Below are 24,438 nucleotides of genomic sequence, written 5' to 3' on the forward strand. Positions count from 1 at the left end.
ACGAGGGGCTATGCTACCCACATTGGCAGTCAGACAGGCTCAGACAGACCAGGCATGGTACACTGTGCAAGGGTCAAAAGGTGTTCGCCCTGGCCAGGGATGAGACTCATCTTCCGGCCACAAACACACCATTCACCTTGTCATTCTCACAGCTCCAGAGTTCCCAGACACAGCCCAACCATCTAGTACCCTCCCAGGTGCTTCATTTCTTAACTACAGTCCTGGGACATACTCACCATGTGTTGGAGTCGTGGCTACTCGGCCTTCAGCAGGCTCCTTTATCACCCAGAGGCAAGATCAGCCGCTTGGTCCAGGATCCCGCACAAACAGGGCGGTGAGCTCGTGATCACAGGGCAAGAGACGGAAGTCAGCCCCCAGAACGACCCAGGAGCCCACCCAGGGACGCCAGAACTGTTGTAAAAACTTAGGGGTTCTCTCGGGTAGAGAAAGAAGGCCACCAAGTAGCAATGAGTTCAAAGCATTTATTCAAAAACTACTGCAGTAGGGCAAAACACATACATTTCACAGCAAAGGATGAAGCATGGGTCGCACCCCCCTCTTTCCTGCTTTGCCCTTTTATCACTAAAGCTTACACAGAGAGGCGCAGAAAAGCTTATCTAACCAGGCAAGAAGGAATGCATGTAATCAGCAGAACAAGACATACACAGTTGCGTATGTGGTTGTAGCTTTCTAACTCAAGCGTTTGCAAATCTCCTGTTGCCCTGGGATACAGCCTTGGTCTACATTTCTACATTTATGTTTTTACTACATTCAGTTTTTACTACACCACTGCTAGGCGCCACCACCTGACACTCTGTAATGCAATATTGCCCTGAGACTGTGCCTTAGTCTCCTCCACAGGTTGTTTTGTAGTGTCTGGGTGCACTTCCAGGCCACAACCCACCTGTACCTTCCTGCCTTTAAAGTTGACAGCCCTGGGTTGCTTTGAATACCTGCTGCTGTTACACTATCCCTTCACCGCTGCCACCATTGATACTGTTCCCAGCTTTGGTATTTGCTCTGCCCACCCTTCTCCTCTGTAATATCCCAGCCAAGGATCAGGCATGTTGTTAAACCAAAACTATTTATTTATTAACACAAGGAATAAACATTACTTTATGTTCAGTCAACATGTGTGTGGTTACATATAATAGTTTTCTCTTTATATATCTTAGTCCTAAAACCTGCCTCACTACATGCCTAAATACAAATCCACCCCTCCAAAACCCAGAACCAACAACCAGCTAACCAACCATCATTCTCTCATTAATACCTTTAATCACCCAGATGCTCAGCCAATCACAACTCAGCATTCTTCAACATTCCAACCCATGTACTCCCCCTTCTCATTCACTCTACTTACCACATTTACGCTACAAAACTGACACTTACCACAATTACTGTACAACATTTACAGGGGCATCACAGACACACACACCCAAAATCACACTTTGCGGTATAATTGGGTATTTGAGGTATAATTGACTTTGGGGTATAATCAGACTCCAAACAGATTTTCAGTGGAAGGATGGAGTAACTTTGCCCCCGAAAGAATATTTTTATCTGTGTTGTCAGCACAAGTGTGCTCGACAATAACAAAGGACCTTGAGCCAAATACCACTTATTCAGAGGAGGCAGAATTTTTCTGGGCAGTATACTTTGATCCCTTCTCCGTGAATACTGAGTAAACAATTTCTGGGGTATTATTAGACCTTAGTGTTTCTTGTTTGGTTGGTTGGTTGGTTTTCTGAAGGAAAACAGTAAGTGGTAACTGGCTGAAATTTGGGGATGTTTTATGTTTGACAATCTCCTAGAAGGACAACCCAATAGGTCTACTCATGTGAAAATTACACAATAAAAGGCAGAAATGTGGCCCCAGGGCATTTGCTGAGGTATTTTTAGACCCCAGTGTTGTTGTTTTTTGTGTTTCCAGAAAGAAAATGGTTAAGTGGTAACTCGCTGAAATTTGGGGACAATGTATGGGTGTCAGTTTGTGACAATGTCCTAGAAGGACATCTCTGTAGGTCTATATATCTGTAAATTACACAATGAAGAGTTTACCTGGGGTCCAAAAGTACCCCATAAGTCTGTATGAATGCTATGGGTGCTGAGAATTGTTAGGAGATTCCTGTTCTCTTCACAGACCAGCAATTCTCAGAGTGGCTTGTGAGTCCCACCTCCTTGAGAACTCTTGGAATTGTAGCTCTGTAAGGGGAATAGGGCTGTCCTAACATCTCTCAGCACCCTTCACAAACTACCCTTCCCAGGATTCTTTGGGGGGAACCAGGACTGTTTAAAGTGGAATATATGTATGGTGTGAATGCGACCTTGGTCCTGCTCAAAAACTTGTCTTGCTGTGAATGTTTTAGGTGTGTGTGTTCATTTGTTTTTTGTACTACACACACACACACACACACACACATTTTTTACTGTTCCTAGTTCTGAATATTGTTTACTTGCCTCAACTTTCCATGCCTGCTGCCCCTTCCCCTCCCCAAATTTGGTATTTTTGTTTTAAGATGGGAAACCTGTTATGAAGAGTGTGATTCTCCTTTAAGTTAGTACCCTGATGCTGGAAGTGCCATAACAAACACTCTCGGCTTGCATTATTGCTTGTGATTTTAAATGGCCAATGATAGTTTGCTTCCAGCAGTGGCTACTCATGCTCTCCTGTTTGCGTATTTCAGGAGGAAAGGGTTTGGTGGAACTGCAGGCATGGCCTACGTGGGCACCATCTGCAGCAAGAGCCACGCCGGAGGGATTAATGTGGTAAGTTAGCGTTCAATGCTCCTCCATTAACCTCAGCTCACAGTGATATTTTCGGGGCAAAAGCAGTTGAGGGCAGGGCTGGCTGAGATCCGGGTGCTTCATTATCATTGGCTTTATTCTTTTCAGGCAGTTGATGATTGGCTTTGGGCACGAGCCAAACTCCCCCCTCTTGCTTTACAGTGTGGCGAGTCCACAGCTGCACCTGCCCATGGTGACTGTGGCGTAAGAGGGTGGTCAGGATGATTGAGCCCAGTGCTGTCACACAACAGCAGTGAGACTGATTTGGAATCCAGAGGGTCCGGAGCTGCTTAGCCCCCCTGCTCGGAATGCCCTGTTCCAGGTCCTTCTGCTGGCTCCCGACCGTGGGCAGCCCACCAATGGGACTCCTGTCCTCCTGTTCGGCAGCCAGAGGAAGGCCAGCTCAGCTTGGGTTACTGGGAGGAGGAATACAGAAGAGGATCAGGATCTTTTCTCTATCGTCCCAGGGTGCAGGTCACAGAATAATGGGCTCAAGTTGCAGGAAGTCAGATTTTGGCTGAACATCAGGAAAAAACTTCCTAACTGCCAGAGCAGTACAACAATGGAACCAATTGCCTAGGGAGGTGATGGGCTGTCCAACACTGGAGACCTTCAAGAAGCAGCTGGACAGCGACCTGTTGGGGATGCTTTAAGCTGGATTCCTTTATTGAGCAGGGGGTTGGACTAAATGGCCTCATAGACCCCTTCCAACTCTATGATTCTAGTGCAGACACTCCCCCACCCCAGTGCAGGATCAGGGGGAGTTGGTTTGCTCTACCCATTCCATCTGACCTGGTGTGCTGCTACCTGAATTGCCCAAGGTCTGTCAAAGAGAGTAAAGGCATGTGATGTTTTTTTCCCTAACCAATTGCTTATTTATTTTTTATTTGATTTCTTACCTATCATAAGGTTTCTGGGTGGGTTACACCAAATTAAAATTCAATATTAAGAACAGTTTAAAACAAATTGCAGTCACAGGAACAGAGTGGGTCCTGAAAACATGTATCTCAGGCGTGAAAGCTAACCTTTCGTGTCTTCAGAAATAGTTTCTCTAAGATAGGAACAAAGGAAGCTATTGGGGTCCTGAGCCCCATAAAGTCAAAAACAGCACTTTGAATTGAGCCCAGAAACGTTTAGTTGAGAACATGGGAAGCTGTCTTATACTGAGTCAGACCATCTAGCTCAGTACTGACTACACTGACTGGCAGTGGCTCTCCAGGGTTTCAGGCAGCGAGTCTCTCCCAGCCCTACCTGGAGATGCTGGGAATTGAACTTGGGACCTCTGCATTGCAAGGCAGACACTCTGAGCTAAGGCCCTTCCCCAAGCCAAGCCAGAAAGTGTGGACCTCTTTATATTATATAGGCACACATGTGTATTGTTTTCAAATTATTTTGTAGTTTGGATCAATTAGTGTGCAGCTGTTTGCATCCATCGTCGCGCATGAACTGGGCCATAACCTAGGGATGAACCATGATGATGAAAGGCAGTGTGACTGTGATTCAGAAAGCTGCATTATGAGCTCTGGAGCCTCGTAAGTAACTCCTTGCATTTGCTCTCAGAAGCCCTTTTTGGGTAGAGGAATATAACCACGGGCTACAGGAGAGGAAGAGGGAATGATGCCAACATCTGAACATGGGACCCTCGGAACTCCAACCTTAGAACACAGGAGCCTTTTTGCAGATAGTGCTTGCATACTTTCCAAATGTAGCTATGCGAGCTAGCATCTTACCTTTATAAACAAAAGAAAGCTGGATTCTTTTTTTTTTCCAGATGCAGATGATACCAGTGTGATGCGTCCTTCCCTGGCTCTCCCTGTCAGGTTCCTACCTGCTCGTGGTTACTGCCTGTCTCTAGGCACCACCAGGGACTCCACCAGTCCGGACCGCACTCTCTTATGGTTTACCTATCCGCTCTAGCACAGATCTCAACAGATCCCCCTGCTAGGCAACCACCAGTAACGTCCCAATACTAGTATTCCCAGAGACTCTGAATACTGGTATTGTTACTCTCTTCACCGCTGCCACCATTTGTTACAGTTCCCCTTCAGCCTTGGTCATTACCTTACCCTCCCTTCTGGTCTGTGAAACCCCAGCCAAGGATCAGGCCTTTGGTAAACCAAATTAAGTATTTATTACAGATAACAAAGCTAACAAGATTAACAAGATTTCTTCTTAAGGCACATAAGCATATGGTTTTACTCAATACTAATCCGAACTCCACCTCCCTCCTTCTTCAGTCTCTCCTGGCAAACAACTCTCTCAAACCCCACCAAGCAATCCACTCTTTCTCTTCTCCCCCCTGATTCCACTCTCACTCTTCCTTTTATACATTCAGCCATTTTAAACACTCAGCCAATCCTCTCGCATTCTACTGCCCATTCACTCCCCCTCTTTCACTCCACTTACCGTGTATCTTCTAAACAACAACACTTACCATATATACATTAATATAGGAACATCACATTTCCCCCCCTTAAACAACAGCAGAGTATTATTCCTGTTCCAGGATTTATACGTCGCGTTAACAAATAAAAGTCTCTATGGGGAAAATGTCTTTCTTTGTTCCTCTGTCTGGTCACGTCACTGCAGTCCCAGCCACTTGCCTGGAAAGTCCATCGGCCAGTACATTGTCCTTGCCTTTTATGAACTAGAAGTCCACTTGATAGTCCTGTAGGGCCCAGGACCACCTCTGCAGCATAGTGTTATGGTTTTTCATAGTCTGCAACCATAACAAGGCCCGATGATCCGTAGTCACTGTGAATCTTCGTCCCCACACGTATGGGCGCAACTTATTCAGTCCCCACACGACCGCTAGGCACTCCTTCTGGACCGACAAATAGTTTTTCTCCCTCGGCGTCAGCTTGCGACTCAGGTACGCCACTGGATGTCTGGTGCCTTCTCTCTCCTGTAGCAAGACGACTCCCAGCGCGAGGTCCGACGCATCTGTAGCCACGATGAATGGTTTCTCATAGTCTGGTGCTATTAATATGGGTCCTTGGCACAAGGCTTGCTTCAGTAGATCAAAAGTCTTCTGACATTCATCCGTCCATACCACACGCTCAGAACACTTCTTCTTTGTTAATTCATACAAGGGGGTTGCTATTTCCCCAAAATTTCTCACAAACTTCCTATAAAATCCAGCCACACCCAGAAATGCCCTTACTTGTTTTTTGGTTAAGGGGATCGGCCACGCTTGTATTGCCTCCACCTTGCTCCATAAGGGGGTGATTTTCCCACTCCCCACCTTATGTCCTAAATAGATTACTTCCTTTAGTCCAAACTGGCATTTCTTAGCTTTTATTGTGAGGCCTGCTTTTCTTAAGGCCTCCAATACTGTTGTCAGGTGTTGGACATGCTCAGGCACCGACTTGCTAAAAATGGCCACGTCATCGACATAGGCCACTGCAAAATCTGACATGCCTCGCAACACAGTATTGATTAGCCTCTGAAATGAACTTGGTGAGTTCCTTAGTCCCATGGGTAAGGTCACAAACTCATATAACCCATCTGGTGTACTGAAGGCAGTTTTGGCTCTGGATTGCTCGTCTAGTTCCATTTGCCAAAATCCTTTACAGAGATCTAGTCTAGAGATAATAGTTGCTGCCCCCAATAACTCTAACATAGCGTCTACCCTAGGCATAGGATACGCATCTGGGACAGTAATTTTATTGATTAGCCAATAATCAATGCAAAACCTTGTCGTTCCATCTTTTTTCGGAACCAGGACAATACTTGAGGCCCAGAGACTGATGGATTCCCTGATCACTCCTAATTCCAGCATATCTTCCACCTCCTTTTTGATCTCATTCAAAACTTTCCCATTCGCACGGTACGGAATAGATCTGATTGGGGCATGATCTCCAGTATCAATGGAATGTATAACTATACTGGTTCGGCCAGGTTTGTTGCTAAAGAGATTCCTATAGGTTTTCAAAACTCTCAGAATCTCTTCTTTTACTTCCTTCTTCACCTCCTCTGACCATTCCACTTGATCTACCCCTCCTTTGTCTTTGCTTTCCTGTACCAAATCTGGAAGTTCAGGCCCACTTCCCTCAGGGAATAAGGTAACTTGCAACACCTTTGCATCCCTGGTATGGTAAGGCTTTAACATATTTACATGAACCACTTTGCTTTTGTTTAATTGGTCTGTGGTGATTACATATGTCACTGTGTCAAGCCTTTCTCTGATGGTATATGGTCCTTCCCAGTTAGCCTGTAATTTGTCATGTTTCCTGGGTATGAACGCCATAACCATATCTCCCACATCATACACACGTTCTCTGGCTGTTCTGTCATACCAGTAACTTTGCTTCTGCTGAGCTTGACAGAGATTCTCTTTCACCACTTCCATCATTTGTTTCACTGGTTCACATTCATCCTTTCTCTCAGCGGGCATCCACAGTCTATATAAAATCCCATTCTCACACACAACTTGATTCCTCAGTTTGTCAGTGAAAGGAATCTGTTGGGTCAGCGCTTGTTCCTTTATCTGCTTCAGACTTATATCTTTATGCAGCTCTTCCCTGAATTGATCTGCTTCTTCCCCAGAAACCACTTGATACAGTTTGTCTTCTTCAGCAGGCCTGCTAGTGGTTGCTATGGTGGCCTGAGGCTGGTTAACAGATTCCACCCCGTTTGTTTCAGCCCCCCTTAATATGGCTTCTTTTTCTCTGCCAATTTGCTGTCTGGTCACTACATATATTTTCCCCTGTGCCCCCATAACATCTCTTCCCAGTATTACTGGTTCTTGTTGCTGGGCATTAATACCAACTTTATATTGGCCCTTTCGGCCTCTCCATTCCATTTTCACTAGGGCCACAGGCAAACTCTCTGGTTGACCCCTCACTCCTTGGATAGTCACTGTTTCCTGAGGTAATATTTCTTCAGATTTTATTAAATCTGGCCTCAGTAATGTCTGAGCGGCACCAGTGTCAAGCAATGCCCAATAAGTTGCCCCTTGTACACTCACTTCCTCTCTCAGACTTGAATCCAGGTCTGTTACTTCTGTCCAGTTTATCTGGCAAAACTGAACCTTTTTTGCTGCTTCTAAAGCCTTGGGCTCTGTTTTCACTGCCCTTGTCTGAGCAGGATTACTAATGGGGTTGGCAACCTCACATTGAAAACGTAGGTGTCCCGGTCTACCACATTTGTAGCATAATTTCTCCTCACTTTTAGGGTACACAGATCCACTCTGGGGTGTCCTGTGCCCTTCAGATTTTACTGGAGGACTCACTCGCTGTGGCACCACAGCCTTTCTGCTGCCACTATATGGTCTGGGTTTAAAATCTCTTGATGTTTTCCCCACCCAGCCAGTTCTATTGGAGGCAAAGTGATCCGCCATCTCTGCGGCCTCCTGCACCGATGTAGGGGAACGGTCTTTGACCAGGAGCCTTATTTCTGGTGGTAACTGATGGTATAATTGATCCAGTATCATGAGGCTTTTCACCTCTTCCACTGACTGAGCTTTGGCACTACTCATCCACTTTCCAAATATATCCATCAGCTTTGCTCCCAGTTCAACAAAAGACCTCCCTGCTTGGATCTGACAGTTTCGGAATAACTTTCTAAAATAGTCAGGTCCCAGTCTGAATCTTTTGTAGACTGCCTCTTTAAACTCAGCATAGGTGACGGGCCTGTCTGAGGGGAAATATTGGTATACCTCTGCCAATTCCCCTTTGATCAGGTTTGATAAATACTGCATGTATTTATCTTCAGGTAGCCCCCACAACTGAGCTGCCTTTTCAAAGGTTGTGAGATAAATTTGAGGATCTTGACCAGGCTCATAAACAGCAAAGTCCTTTGGAGTAATTTTTATTTTTGTTTCATTTCTGTCCTTTCTTGTTTCATCAGAATGAAACTTCTCTCTTTCAAATTTTAATTTTTCTACCTGTAATTCAGCATCCACTCTCATTCTCTCAAATTCCAACTCCCTCTGCTTTTCTTTCTCATCCGCCTCAATCCTCAATCTCTCAGTTTCCATCCTCAACTTCTCAGTTTCTAACTCTCGCTGCTTTTCTTTCTCATCCATTTCAAATCCTATAAGTGCTACCCTCAATTCATCTACCCCTTTACCCTCGTGAGGTAAATTGAATGTTATGCACTTCTCCAGCAGCTCCTCTCTTTTCATTTTTATGTATTCAGCCATGGTGTTTGAGTTCACTCACTCTTTGCCACACACTCTTTGCCAGTCACTCTCACAAGAAATCTTGTTTTGTTATTTCTGTTTGCCACACCACTGTTCTGGATTCTCTAGTATTTGTATCTGGATTCTCTGTTGTTTGTATCCCACCGCTACCACCACATGTGATGCGTCCTTCCCTGGCTCTCCCTGTCAGGTTCCTACCTGCTCGTGGTTACTGCCTGTCTCTAGGCACCACCAGGGACTCCACCAGTCCGGACCGCACTCTCTTATGGTTTACCTATCCGCTCTAGCACAGATCTCAACAGATCCCCCTGCTAGGCAACCACCAGTAATGTCCCAATACTAGTATTCCCAGAGACTCTGAATACTGGTATTGTTATTCTCTTCACCGCTGCCACCATTTGTTACAGTTCCCCTTCAGCCTTGGTCATTACCTTACCCTCCCTTCTGGTCTGTGAAACCCCAGCCAAGGATCAGGCCTTTGGTAAACCAAATTAAGTATTTATTACAGATAACAAAGCTAACAAGATTAACAAGATTTCTTCTTAAGGCACATAAGCATATGGTTTTACTCAATACTAATCCGAACTCCACCTCCCTCCTTCTTCAGTCTCTCCTGGCAAACAACTCTCTCAAACCCCACCAAGCAATCCACTCTTTCTCTTCTCCCCCCTGATTCCACTGATTCCACTCTCACTCTTCCTTTTATACATTCAGCCATTTTAAACACTCAGCCAATCCTCTCGCATTCTACTGCCCATTCACTCCCCCTCTTTCACTCCACTTACCGTGTATCTTCTAAACAACAACACTTACCATATATACATTAATATAGGAACATCACAACCAGCTCCTCTGCATAACTTAAGTACCTTCATAATGCTGAAGACAATCCATTATTTATTTACTTAAAACATTGTTTAACCCCCTCATTTGCCAAAAAAGCTTATGGAAAGAGCAGCTTGCCAAAGCTCAGTAGTAAGTCAGTCCCTGTCCTCAGGGTTACCATCTAAAAGACATGATGTACAATGAAAAGGGGATGGGGAGGGAAGAGGGAAATTAAAGCAAGCTCAGGCACCAGTTCTTAAAGTTACAGTTCTTAACACAACCAGCTTGGATGGAAACAGTGCAAGGAAGCCTGATGGAATGGCTGTCGCTAGGTGTCAAGGGAGGGAGTCCATGCTTCTCTGCCATCTTCATTTTCTGTAATTCTTTTTCTGTGATGCCTTTCTGCAGATTTTTTTCAAAATGTTGTCATGTTACAGCTTTCAAGTGGCTTAATAGCCATCTCCTCTCCCCAGGGAATTCTGGGAACTGCAGTTATGTGATGAGAATACAGAGACCTGTTTCAGAATTCTCAGCACCTTGATCAGACTACAGTTCCCAAGATTCTTTGGGGTATGGCGGGAGCTCTGCTCTAAACTGGATATCAGCTTGTCCTAGTGTAGTCCTTTCCAACCATTTTCTTTTTGGCTGAGAAATCCCCTGTGACAGGTATCCTGTGGAACCCCAACACCCTCCCTCCCTCTGCTTCCACAAAGTAAAAAAGGTACTAGTAAAAACTGGTGCAGGAAATTAGATTCATTTTGCATTTAAAGGCGGACATGCCTAATTGATACTTTCCATCCTTCCAAATTCACACTTCCCTGAATTTTGCAGTGCAATTCTCCAGCCATGTACAAAAAAGCATATAGTAGGTTAGTGTGTGCATATAAATGCATTTATTATTAATAAAAATAACATACAAAAATGCATTGTATTTAGGGGAAATGGCTTTGCAAATGAAAATGCTGATGAATTTTCATGAGGACTTTTAAAAACCAATTTGCAAACTGATGTGCAAATGTGGAAAACTTAAGACTGGAAAAATGGGAAACTAAGAAAAACTGAAACTGACATATTCTCCCATTCCTGAAAAAAAAGTAATAAAAATAATTTAACAGTTAAAACTTCAAAGGCTGCATTTTGTGCAAATGAATAGTTATTACCTGGAATATTATTCGAGATCACTTGGCACAAGAGGAGAAAGTGAAGTTCCTGAATTGGAAGGTTGTAAAAGTTTTGTGGAACTCTTTGGGAGACGTTCAGAGAAGCCAAAAGGTTCCGTGGAACCATCTTGGTTGAAAAACGGTACCCTTGGATCAGCCTCCAAGTGTTCAGGACTCCATCAGCCTAACCCAGCAAAACTATGCTGGCTGGGGATGATGGGAAAGAATTGTAGTCCAAAATACCTAGAGGGCACCAAAGCCTGTCTTAATTTGAAGGGGCCTCAATGTAAGGGCTATTTTTTCCATATTCCATGTTTGTAGAGGAGCCAGAGACTTCAGCAGCTGCAGTGCGGAAGACTTTGAAAAACTAACTTTGAACAAGGGTGGAAGCTGCCTCCTCAATATCCCCAGGCCTGATGAAACCTATAGTGTCCCATACTGTGGCAACAAGCTAGTGGACACTGGAGAGGAATGTGATTGTGGGTCCTCGGAGGTTAGTAACTGGTGTGGTGTAGGAGGATCTGTATTTCAGTAGTGGCCCCCGAATTGTGGAACAGTCTCCCCGATGAGGTGCACCTGGCGCCTACTCTTCTATCTTTTCGGCGCCAGGTTAAAACCTTTTTATTCTCCCAGGCATTTTAATTGCTTAATGTTAAGTTAATTTTATATCAAGTTGTTAAATGCTTTAGCTGTTTGTTTTAGGGATTTTATCTGATTTTTTTTACTGTATTGTATTTTATTCCTTGCTGTGAACCACCCAGAGAGCCATTGGCTAGGGGCGGTATAGAAATGGAATGAAATAAATAAATAAATAAATTATCAGTGCAGAATTATTTTGGCAGATTTGAAGTTTGGGTCAAAATGCAGCATAACAAGGGAAGACAAGCTGCCTTCAAAGGGCATGCTCTGCCAGGCAGATCTGGAATAAATGGGAACTGCATGTGGACACTGATGGGTCCTTACTTCACAGTGTGGCTTGCACAGGAGAACTTAGTAGTATGGTGGTGGTGGCTCAGATCTGGTACACCTGCCTTCGGGAGGGATGGGAAGCCACGTTGCTGTTGGGAGCTCACTGTTTGATGGAAATTTACCTGCTTTCTCTAGCTCCTGGTGGTTATGGTTATATTGTTTTGGAGCATTGATTTTGTAGTATTATTGATGATATATTATGGATTTATATTGTGGTCTTATTACTGACATTGATGTTTGTTGATATTTAAGTATCTTAACTGTGATTTGTAGATTGTTCTGTAATTATGTGACTTATTTATTTGTATGCAAACAGCTTTGAGGTCACTCTGGACAAAAGTGGTATATAAGCTCAAATAAATAAATAAAATAGTTATTGAAGTGTTAGAAATATCAACACATTTTTATTACTGCTGCTTTGCATGTATCTGGCAGTCCAGGGCTGAGCTGCATCCCAGGATCCCCATCCCTTCCTTCTAGCCACATGCAAAGAAATGCTTTTCTTGGCGAAGAGAGTCGGGGAACCATTGTGGCTAAAAGATTGAGAGAGCCCTGGTTCACTTGTCACGTTAAACCAGATGGGGAAACTAGATCCAGCTGGCAGGTCAGATCCTTGTTTTTCTACCACCCAGTGGGCCAAGTTTAACAGATGGGCAGGGTTGCCCATTTGTCAATCACCTGACATCCCAACGATGTCTGTAATTGTTAGAAAATGTGTTTTTAAATTTGTATATTTGTTTTTAATGTTTTTAATTGTTGTAAACCGCCCAGAGAGCTTCGGCTATGGGGCGGTATACAAATGAAATAAATAAATAAATAAATAAATAAATAAATAAATAGATGTCACCCCATTGGGGCTTGCAAAGTGTCACATATGGAGCTATTCAAGCCCTGACAATCAGCTGATCATCAGGGCTTGGGTGTTTTGTACAAGGAGCTGTGTCAGACCTGACAAGCAGCTAATTGTAGAGGCTTGCAGAGCTCAGTGTGTGGGGTTTTACAGGTTGGGCTGTGCCTGCAAATCCCCTTTGGCCTAGCCACACCTTTACCCGTAGGTCATGTGGGCATGGCTTAGCCAAAACGGCCTCTCTGGCCAAATGGGGAAGCCTGGCAGGCCTAATTAGGTGCATGGGCCGGAGGTTCCCCACCACTGCGTTAAATCATAGTTAGATGTGGTTTAATGCAAACAGGCAGTGTACTGGTGCACGCAGCTCAAAAACATCCTTTTTGCTCCTCTGAGCTCTAGCCTTTGCCGGGCTGAGGAGGAAACAGACCGGAGCCTGGCTTGTTGTGACATCTGAACTTGGATCAGGCACCCCAGCTATGCCAGCCTGGAGCTGGTGTAGTCAATAGAAGCCAATGGAAGACAAGTTTAAAAATAAAGAAGTGCCAACAGGGAGTGGAACTCCCCTAACCATGTTTTGCGCATTGCAGAAGCAACACTTAACCATAATCAACACAAAGCATAGTTGCAAATCCATTTCAAACTATGGCTTTCATGTACTGTTTTGGGGCCGGTCCTTTACCATGGTATGAACTAGATTTGATGTAGATATTGCTAGACTACAACTCCCATCAACCCCAACCATGGTTTAATGGACTTCCTGTTTCCATCAGCCCCAGCCAGGTTTCCCATCCATGGATGAGGTATCGTTTAAATCAAGGTTGAACATTATGTCCGAATTAGACCAACCTCAGTTTGAGTTTTTTATATTCAAGATGGAGTTGAAAGGTTCTGAGAGTGCCCTCCTTTCTCATCTGCTTTTATTTTTCTCTCTCTCTCCTAACTTTTCAGGAATGTAGATTGGATCCTTGCTGTGAAGCAGGAACTTGTAGACTCCGCTTCGGAGCTGATTGTGGTTATGGAGACTGCTGTCACAACTGCCATGTAAGACCCTCCAGCCCCAAGTTATTGCAAGAAACTGCAGGGCAGGAGGAAATTCCAGTGAGACTTGCATATCTAACAGCACAATTGTATGCATGTTTACTCAGAAGTAAGTCCCATTGAGTTCAGTGGAGCTTGCTCTTAAGTAAGTGAGCTTAGGATAGCATCCTAAGGTGTGATAAAGTGAAATTAGTCTGCAGCCCTAAAAATACTTCTCTTAGAGCATGTTGAGTTGAAATAAAGGGACATGGTGGTTGTTATTAAATATTTCGTTAGAACAAAAATTTGTCTACAAGATCTTAGGAACAAACTTGGCATTTGCTAAATGGCCTGGTTCACACATAATGCTAAGCCAAACCATGAATGTGTGAGAGTGCAAATTCCCACAGTAAAAATTGTGGCCACTTTGTTCCTCTCTGCTGGTGCAATGCCTGGAGGCATCCCAAGCCAAGAACTCCCTTCCATGCATCATTTTTATTGTGCATTCATGATTAATTGTCCTCATGATGGTATTGGGGTAGTTATATGCAGTCCTGCTTTCAGTACTGTTTGCACCTGCAAAAGTTTTGGGGCCAACATACTGCTTCATTTCCAGTTGGTGAATATCCTGTAGCTTCCTGCTGAAATCCTGCAACTTTTTTTACCACACTTGTTCAAGGATTATTATTGTTGTTTCCTGCCCTTACTCGGAAAGGAGCCCAGGGCAGCACTATAGTTCAAGCATTCAGTAGTGTACTGGCAAATTCCGATGTGAAGGGTTCCTTCCTGATGGTCACACCAGGTCCCCTCATCGCCAGGCCCCTTTCTACTTTGTCTTGTCTCCCTTACTCTCTGTGTTGACTCTGAGTCCACATTCCACTACAACAGATGTCCCTAGGTGCCAATCAGCAAGAAAGGGGAGGCTATATGTTAGCTACTGAGAAGAGTCTTCTCCATGGCTGATTTACCTCCTTTCATTCTGCTTGGTTCCAGTCAGCACAAAAGGACAAGGACTCTTCTCACTGGATAACACGTTCCCCTTTCATGCTGATAGGCTCATACATAGGGACCTGGCTGGGACCCTGCTCCCCAAAAAGTAAGGGGTCTATGACTCCCCACATAACCCCGGACGACTACACCCCTGGTGGTGCTATGGTGCAAGAGTGCCCCTCCAAACCTCAGTAACACAAATAACATTGGAGAAACATCACAGAACAACTAAGAAAGCAAAATGATGGATCAGTGGTCCAGTATAAATCCACCACTGGTGCACTACTATTGTGTCAATGACATGTTGCAGGATGCACACACACACACCACACACAAAACAGTCTGGAGGGGCCCCCTAGTCATATCCCTCCTTATTACCTCATCAAATTGTAAACATCCCTCCCCATCCTGAATCTCCTTCCTCTGATCTTCGGGGGGGGGGTTGCCCTCCCTATGGTCCATATGAATGCTGAACTGGGATGGATGTTTGGATCAACCCTAAAATGATAGGGATATAAACCTTATAGAGATTATGTAAGGATTATGGAGATGGAACACAGCATTTCATCTTTTTCCCTTTTTAAAGTTTTTATTGATATAGTCAAAAACAACTCAAACCATACATTATTTATTTATTTTATTTATTTATTTGTTTCATTTATAGACCGCCCATAGCGAATAGCTCTCTGGGCGGTGTACAAAAAGTTAAAATACAGAATATGACAATAAAATCAGGCTACACACAATAACATTATAAACATTTACACATTTAACAGTTAAAATATCTGAGAGTGAGAGGGATACATCATGTGTAAAACAGATTTTCCTGTACTTAAATAATCTATTATTATTATTTAATCAGCTTTATGAAATCCATCAATTCTGAAAAGCTTTGGGCACTTTGTTTTTATTATCTACTGCATTAGTATATGTAATAAAGCTCCACCATTCTGCAAAAAAGATATTTTTGCATTTTTGTCCTTTTGCAATCTTCAGCTTCTGCATCAATTTCTGTATTAATGCTGGTTGCCAAACTTTACTCTACCGCAACAAAATAGAGATACCTTTCCAAAATCATGCCATTAATGCCTGAGCTGCCACCAATAAAAAGCCAATGAATAGTTTACCTTTAAGAGCCTGTTTTTCATTCAAGAATAAACACCATCTCTTCGACGCACAACATGTGATGTATAAATGCTATATTGTTAGGGGGTGAAGTAATGGGGGGTTAAATCTACTTGGCTATACACTTTAGGCTTATTGCCCACAATGGGCATCAAAAAACTGATGATGTAATTAAGATCTCCCCCAGCAGTTGGAGGGTGGGGAAGAGGACTCACCATCATAGCCCTCCCCTGCATTTCCATTTTTGCTGCTGTTAGTCTTCTCCGGAGAAGAGATGAGGGAGCCAGCTGTGAGTCATCTAGCCTGGTGGGAAGACCTCTTCCCCCTCTGGACTCTATTTAAGCCAGGCTGCTGAGATTTCTTGGATGCAATAAGGCCAGCACCAGCAGCTGGAACTTTATAGTGTGTTAACTTTCTTGTTGCTTTGCACTTTATTTAAGTATAGGTTATTTCTTTTGCGATATTGAATTTATTCTGTTACATTATTTATTTTTGTCTTATTTGACTTTATTGCTTGGTTTTGTAAGCTACATTCCAGTCCCCTGATCATCCTCATTGCCCTCCTCTGTATTTTGTATTTTGATAATTAGTGGGTGTTGGTTGTAAGCCACCTTGGACACAGCTCCCTGTGGGAAGGCAGCATATAAATGAACTAAACCAATCCTTACGGTTCATTCTCCAGGACATTTTTTCCGGAATTGTTACTGGGTGTCCATTTTTTCATTTGTGTGCAAGCCCTGATAATTGGATTGAGGCAAGAGTGGAACAAACAAACAAAACCAGGGAGTGAATACAGTCTTGCAAATGCATTTACACAAGTTACTAGCCTAGCAAAATTCTTACTAGCCTGCCCATCTACCAGTAAACACCTGAATTAAAAAGCTAATTAAAATTAAAAACTGCTGCTTATGATCCATGCCATGCTATAGCAGAATAAAGATATAGAATAAAGATACAGAGAACCAGACATCACAGTGTTCAGGGAGAGAATTTGTTGAGAAGTTTTTCAGAAAGATGGGCAATAACCCTAAGAATTACTGTGTAATGTACCCTTATGTTCTACTCTTTCATTTCACTAACATTTCATACTTCTAATCAGTGTTTCAGTAGCTTCCAACCTGGATTTGTAATTTTGGTTCATTGATTAAATGTTATGTGTCTGTCCATTTATGTCCACTGTGTGTCCAGAAACTAAGACTGGGTGGCCATTTGGACACACAACTATTACTTAAAAAATGCCTTGCCATTCTCTCCCCGCTCCCCCACCCCTGGCTGTTTTTCTAGCACCTGTCCAAAGGCACTGAGTGCCGCGAGAGTGCCAGTGAGTGCGACCTCCCAGAGTACTGCAACGGGACTTCGCCATTCTGCCCGCAAGATGTCACCATTCAGAACGGGCATCCTTGCCACAAAGGCGAAGCTTATTGCTACAATGGGCTCTGCCAGTACTATGAGGCACAGTGCCAGGCCATCTTTGGGCCAAGTAAGAAGAACCATTATCTATATTGGGTTACAGTAGGGCCCCACTCATACGGCAGGTTACATTCCGGACCCCCGCTATAAAGGGAAAACCACTGTAAAGTGGAACTCATTAAATAGAATGGCACGTGATGCCCGAAAACCGCAGTAAAAGGGGAACAAGCGCTGTATGAGTGGGGCTTTAGTCTAATTGCGTCTAATTGAGACCGCTGTATTAGCAAATTGCTGTAAAGCAAAGCTCCGTAAAGTGGGGCCCTACTGTATATTACTTGGGCCAAAACAGCCCAAATGTTCAGGCTGTTATCATGTTATCAAGGGATTAGGAACTGCCTCTGGGCTGCACATTTCTGTTGCTTTTGTATGTGAAGGGTTGGTATGATTGGGTATCTGCTGAAGGCCACACCCCACTGGGGGGCAGGCTAACTAGAGGCATTTTGGCCTGAGACATTTTGGTGCCTGAAGCAGAAGATCTAAAGGACACTGTAATCTAGGGAGAGCTAACACCGTGTCCTCCAGATGTCATAAACTATAGCTCCCATCATCCTTGAGTCCATTGGGCATGCTAGTTTGGGCTGATGGGAGTTATAGTGCAAAACATCTGGAGGGTGCCATGTTGTGCCCTAATCCTTATACTAACTAACATGGGGCCCAATCCACTCAGTAGTTCAAGGGAGCTTATGCAGCTCTCCACTTCAGTGAGGTTTGTGTAACAAAGAATTTCATTTTTGTGGATGATGCGCTGTGGATTAGATGAGTCCATCTCCAACTCTGTTGCCTTTATTGGCATCCAGAACATGGCATCTCAAGAAATCACTTTATTTTAGGCCCTTCAGTTTGTCTTTAGGTGGCATTCAGCCACTGGCCAACCCTCTGGGAATCACATGCCAGCAGTGGGTGTGGCCATGAGTGGGTGTGGGCTGTCTGGGACTGGTGGGAGTTGTAGTCCAAAACAGCTGGAAGGCACCATTTGGGGGAAGGCTTATCTAAATGGAAAGGTAGAATATAAATGTTTTAAAATGAAGAGTGAAAATGTTGGTCTCTTTTCTGTACAGAAAAATGTTAGTTTGGGTCACAGGCTTTGGGTCTTCTGTTCCTTTATGCTGCTGGTCTTTACCACAAGATCATAAAGGAGTCTGATAAACATTTCAGCAAAATGGTGGGCTGTCGCTGAGCTTGTTTCCCAAATCTGTATTTTACAGAGGCAAAGTCTGCTCCTGAAATTTGCTTTTCCGAAGTGAATTCCAAAGGCGACAGGTTTGGAAATTGCGGCTACCATGGGCACGACTACAAGAAGTGCTCAAGCTGGTAAGTCGGTCTGATGAGGAAACTCTTGCCTCCAGACTGTCAGAAACTTGCAAGAGGATACTGCATGCCAAAAATAGGTTTGCACAATTAAAGTAGGTTAAAATGCTCTATTGCAACAAATCCCCTTTTTTAAAAACCACACCATTTTTGCAGCTAGGAAAGTGACAGGGAAATGCACTAATAAGGATTAACTATTAATTACTGGGAAGACATCTAACCACCACACAAGCAGATTCAGACGAAACCAGGATGAATGGTCATTATCGTATGTTTGAGCTGAAAAGCAGTATACAAAGAAACTGAAATAATAACAACAACCTCTTCTCCCAGGCATTTTAGCATGTGTTTTATATTGTTTTATATTGTTTTAAATTTCTAAATTGTTTTTTAAAAGATGTATTTTAAATTGTATTTGTTTTTAGTTACTGTAAACCGCCCAGAGAGCTTCGGCTATGGGGCGGTATACAAGTATAATAAATAAATAAATAAACAAACAAACAAACAAACCTGTCATGGGAGATGACTTTGGCTTTCTTTGTTATATTGGAATTTTCATTTGATAGATCATCATCATCATGATGGCTTATTTGTGTGCTGCCTTTCCAGAGCAATCAATGCTTAAGATGTGAAAAAAGTTACATCATTCACTAAATTACAAAACATAATTTAAATAGTCCACTAAATAAAAGAAAATATATCATTAAAAATATACAATAAAATGAAACAATTCCTTTATAACTCATAGTAAAGTATAACAATAACATACAAAAACATAATCCCAAATAACTGGCCTTTAAAGTTTTGGCCCCAACAGAAGCCCCTGAACACACCCCACAGTCAAGAGGGTCTCTGGCACATCCATACAGTTGCAGCTCTTGTAGTTGGACTCAGGAGTCAGGGCCTCACTCTCCCAGGACAGGTGGAAAATAGGCCAGCAAGGCATTCCCCGTCAAGATGGTCATGTCTCCCCCTCCATCTTCTCTTCTTCAGGCTAGGCATACCCATATTCTGTTCTGTGGCCTGGCCAGGGGCAGTGCTGCAGGAATACAGAGCTCTGAAGCAGATTATGGCAGGGGTAGCCTATGTGGCATCCTCCAGATGTTTTGCCTTTCAGTTCCCAGCATCCCTGACCATTGGCCATGCTAAGTGGGACTGATGGAAGCCACAGTACAAAACATCTGGAGGGCACCATGTTGCCTTCCCCTGAATTAGGGCTAGGGGTGTAGTCTTCCAAGGTCTTGTGCAGACTTAGACCCCTTACTTTTTTGGGAGCCAGGTCCCAGCAGGATCCCTATGTCTCCAGTCTCCTATGAACCAATCAGCATGAAAGGGGAGTGTGCCGGCCACTGAGAAGAATCTTCTAACTTGCTTCTTTGTGATTTCCTGCTGACTGGAGCCAATCAGAATGAAGCGAGTTCCTATGAGTTCCTATTTCAAAAAGCCAAGTTGCGGAGAGTGAGAATTCTGTAACTGCAGAAGAAAAGGCAATGAATCGTGATGATAGCATCCCATCTACGTCATTGAGCAGTTTGGTAGCAGCAGGAGATAAACCTGGAGACACTGACTCCAGTAATTCAAGCAATATCTCTGACAGCGAGAAAGGACTGTCAAGGGGTGACAATAATAGAGAAGCAGAAACCAGTATTCAAACCTAGCCAGATTATTCTATCATCTCAGAAGGTTGTATAATTTTAGGAGGGACGTGGCTGTGACTATCATGAAGGGACCCTGCATGTCTGAATTTGCCACTACACAACTGATTAGGGTCATGCATTTCTCTCTCCCCCCCCCCCTTTGTTTGAGGAGCATAACATTTTGCCAGTGGTGGAGATAAATCCGCTCTCTCTGTGATGTGCTTTACGCTGACCTTTGTCTTCTGTTTGATGCCTGAGCCTAGAACTACCACCTGGGAGTATCTATTTCCTTTAATCCCACTAAGGCTCAAAAAGAAGAAGAAGAAGAAGAAGCTATAGTAAGTGAATATTGATCTCTGGATACTTTCAGAAATTAAATGCCAGTGGTTTCAACTATCATACCACAGGAATGCCATGTGTGGAAAATTGCAATGTGAAAATGTGAAAACCCTTCCAGTCTTTGGGATTGAGCCTGCCATTATTCAGTCTCCCATCAAAGGCAACACCTGCTGGGGAGTGGATTTCCAGCTGGGATCAGATGTACCAGATCCAGGGATGGTGAATGAAGGCACCAAATGTGCCCCTGGAAAGGTAAATCAGGAACACGCTGCTCACACAGAACATTTGAGGGTCCTAGGGTTTTGCTTGTTAATTTGAACCATTAATTTGCAAAGGTGGGGATGATTTTAATCTGCGAGGAAATGAAACTTCAGGTTGGGCAGATGCAGCACTTACTCTGGTTGAAAGCTTGCAGGCCCAATCATAATTAATTTGTGTTTTTGTGTATGTGTCTGTTTTATTTCAGATATGTAAACACTACCAGTGTGTTGATGTGTCTGTTTTGGGTTATGACTGTGATATAAAGAATCAATGCAATGGCCAAGGGGTAAGTTACCAAACCATGCACAATTTCTAAGTGGTATTTTCAGTATTTTTTGCTGATTTGATGTTTTTTGGTGTGTCATTTTGTTCTGCAATTAATTGCTAGTTGAGAGAGGCAGCTGGATGGAATCATGTGTCGCTGGTTCTGAAAGTTCTGTACTGGCTGCCACTGAGTTACCAGGTCCAAATCAAGTTGTTAGTACATAAGAAGAGCCTGCTGGGCCAGGCCAACAGCCAATCTAGTCCAGCATCCTGTTCCCACAGTGGCCAACCAATTGGATGCCCATAGGGAGCCCACAAGCATACCACCTCCAACTATGGAGGCAGAGCATAGCCATCATGATTAGTAGCCATTGATAGCCTGATCCTCCATGAATTTGTCTAATACTCTTTCAAATCCATCCAAGTTGGTGGCCATCACTGCCTCTTGTGGGAGCAAATTCCATCATTTAACTATGTTCTGTATGAAGAAATATTTTCTTTTGTCTGTCCTGAATCTTCCAACATTCAGCTTTATTGGATGCCCACAAGTTCTAGTGTTATGAGAGCAGGGGGGAAAACCCTTTCCCTATGCACTTTCTCCATGCCCTGCATAATTTTATACATTTCTGTCATGCCACCTCTGACTCGCCTTTTCTCTAAACCAAAAAGCCCCAAACGCTGCAACCCTTCCTCATAGGGGAGTCGCTCCATCCCCTTGATCACTTTGGTTGCCCTTCTCTGAACTTTTTCCAACTCTGCACTAGCATATAAAGTCTTAAATGGCTTACATACTATGACAAATCATATGGCATCTAGCACCGCGCATTACAGTTGCTACAACAGGCAGAAAAATCATGAAGTGGTCCTCTAAGACCCTCAACAATTTTCAAGTGGTCTGTGCGAAAAAGAAAAGAAAAATGTTTGGGTGCCGTTCCATTACGGTGCATGGGACGCTGCCCCACCCATCTCAGTTTGCTCTCAGAAAGAAAGCTGCAAAGCCTCCAAATTGTTCTTTTTCACTTCCAGCATAATCTTGTTCTAGTAGCTCATTCAGATCTTGTTCTTCACTTAAAGGATCATTCCTTCCTTTTTCAACAAGCCTTTTAAGGGTGATGGCAAGAACAATACGAGGAGCATATTGCTTTGTACACTTGCTCCCTGATCACTCCTATCTGGAGATGTTGAGGATTTGAAGCTGGGACATCTTGTGTGATCATGATAACTCACAAGAGGAAAGCATCTGGATTGGGGGTGGGGAGCCTCAGGCCTCGGGCCAAATGTGGCCTTCCAAGCCTCTCTATCTGGCCCTTGGGACTGTCCCCAGGCTATACCCTGTTGTAGCAAAAATGCTACAAGTTCTCCCAGGTGGAGAATAATAACACACAACGCAGGTAAAATCGAGTTCAAGGCTCCTTATTTATTTACTGCAGTAAAGGCAAACCATACACTTCACACAAGGGGTGAGGCATGAGAGAGCCCCGAGCCCCCCAAAACAGGGATTTTTATGCCCTTTACAAAACAAGCTGGTTAATTTTACACCCATCGTTTATTATGCTCTGCTTAATCAATAGTATAGTTACTCTTTCCTAAGGTCAAACGGTTAATCCTTACTTTTGCAAGTGTATGTTAAACAGTGGGTCACAGTCCACTGACAATGCTTATTTCAAAATGTGAGGCTTAAGCTTTTAAGCAAACAGACAGATACAAGCAGTATTTAGGCAAATAGGCAATACTGTGACCTTTAGATTTTTCAAACTTCACAGTCCCCCCTTTTTAACATTTTTTACATAATGTTAAACCTTTTGATACTCCTTCCTAGGAGATCTCCATTAGGGTTCAGTGCCTCTGTTCTGCTTTTATAGACTCTTTTAAGTTAGCCAGTTCTATGAGAGTGGCAGGAGCATTCTGGGTTTTGCAAAAAGTTCGTAACAGATTTGGAATACATTGAATACAACACCCAATTACTATAATAATTATCACAAAGCCAATAATCCCAACAACCAGCGATCGAAGCCACCTCATGTCAGGCAGCCATGAAGTTAACCAGGACCATAAGGAGCCTTCTTGGAGGTCTTCCTTATTCCTTTCCCATTCCTCTATAGCCTTTTGGGCGGAGTAAATGTGCTGGTTGATATATTGGCTATTATCAGGAATAAAGGTGCAACATTCTTCCCTAATGACAGCACATGCTCCATTTTGGGATGCCAAAATATAGTCAAGTGCTGCTCTGTTTGCATTTGCCTTTGTTCAATACTTGTTGCATTTATGACTTTGAGTGTCTAGTTGGCAAACTTCTCAACAAAGGTGGATAATTTATTACACAGGGTGGCCAGTTTCCCTGTACCATAGTGGGGTAGGAGAATCATGCGAAATCTGTCACCTTCTGATATGACAGAAGGTACTGCTCTGCGGGGCCTTCCAGAAGGCAAAGACTTCATAATTCGGTAAGGGGGGAAAAGCAACGCATAATAACAGGAGCCATACCAGCCTCCAGGAAGCCATTTATATGCAGATCGGCCACATACCCACCAGGAGTCATCAGTCGCTAATGCACTTGCAAGACCTTGGGTCCATTTATTTACAAACTCCAAGGAAAGAGTGATCATCATGGGCTGTGTTGAGGTTGCCATAGTGCCATTTGGATAAATGAGTGGAACAGAAACATTCTGAATGGGTGTCAAGTAATATTCACAAATACTTTCCCCAGCAAACCATTTGGCCTTATTTGTAGAATTTAACGTGAAACAAAGCAGGCCTTTTACCCCACCCCTAAGAAGAATTGGCTTGGGCCTTTCAGAGGGAAAATAAGGATTCCAGGTGTTGTTTCTTAAAACAGAGTTTTCTATTTCTTTAGAGCAATTTTTTTCCCATTCTGTGATGGAGAATTCTTGTTTTTGTCTAAACATCCAGTAGTGGCACAAATCTGAACAATTCCACGTCACCGATCGCCAGGGTAATCCACCGGCATGGTGAGGGATTTGGGAACAGATCCAACAATTTGAAACATTTAGGATATCAGCCAATGAAGCTTTCATGGCTTCGTAGGAGTTAGTTAAGACTCCATGGTCTAATTCTGGGTCTTCCCATGTCCAACTAGATGGTGCTTCCAGCATGGACATAGGAAGTGTGGTCAATATGAGAAACATTCCAGTAATCTTAGACACCATTTTAATCATATGGCAAGGTACGTTCCCAGGGATTCAGCTTTTTCTGTAGAGGACACGGACAATTGAAACACAGAAACACAAGCACAGGAAAATAATTCACAAGAGAAATAACACACTTTTGCTTTTG

The 24,438-nt window shown here is 43.5% G+C and overlaps 1 protein-coding gene across 4 annotated transcripts in view; it reads left to right on the plus strand.

Moving 5' to 3' along the window:
- ADAM9 (ADAM metallopeptidase domain 9) overlaps positions 1–24,438 on the plus strand; it is a 113,648-nt gene that overhangs the window by 62,469 nt on the left and 26,741 nt on the right. For all 4 annotated transcript variants that reach the window (XM_061592350.1, XM_061592349.1, XM_061592351.1 and 1 more), the window contains exons 10-17: positions 2,688–2,769; positions 4,186–4,319; positions 11,239–11,410; positions 13,682–13,774; positions 17,150–17,345; positions 18,541–18,646; positions 20,688–20,871; positions 21,086–21,166. In XM_061592350.1, the coding sequence (XP_061448334.1) occupies positions 2,688–2,769; positions 4,186–4,319; positions 11,239–11,410; positions 13,682–13,774; positions 17,150–17,345; positions 18,541–18,646; positions 20,688–20,871; positions 21,086–21,166 (1,048 nt within the window). The remainder of the gene's footprint in view (positions 1–2,687; positions 2,770–4,185; positions 4,320–11,238; positions 11,411–13,681; positions 13,775–17,149; positions 17,346–18,540; positions 18,647–20,687; positions 20,872–21,085; positions 21,167–24,438) is intronic.

This window comes from Rhineura floridana, chromosome 12 (genome assembly GCF_030035675.1).
Source record: "Rhineura floridana isolate rRhiFlo1 chromosome 12, rRhiFlo1.hap2, whole genome shotgun sequence".
NCBI lineage: Eukaryota > Metazoa > Chordata > Lepidosauria > Squamata > Rhineuridae > Rhineura > Rhineura floridana.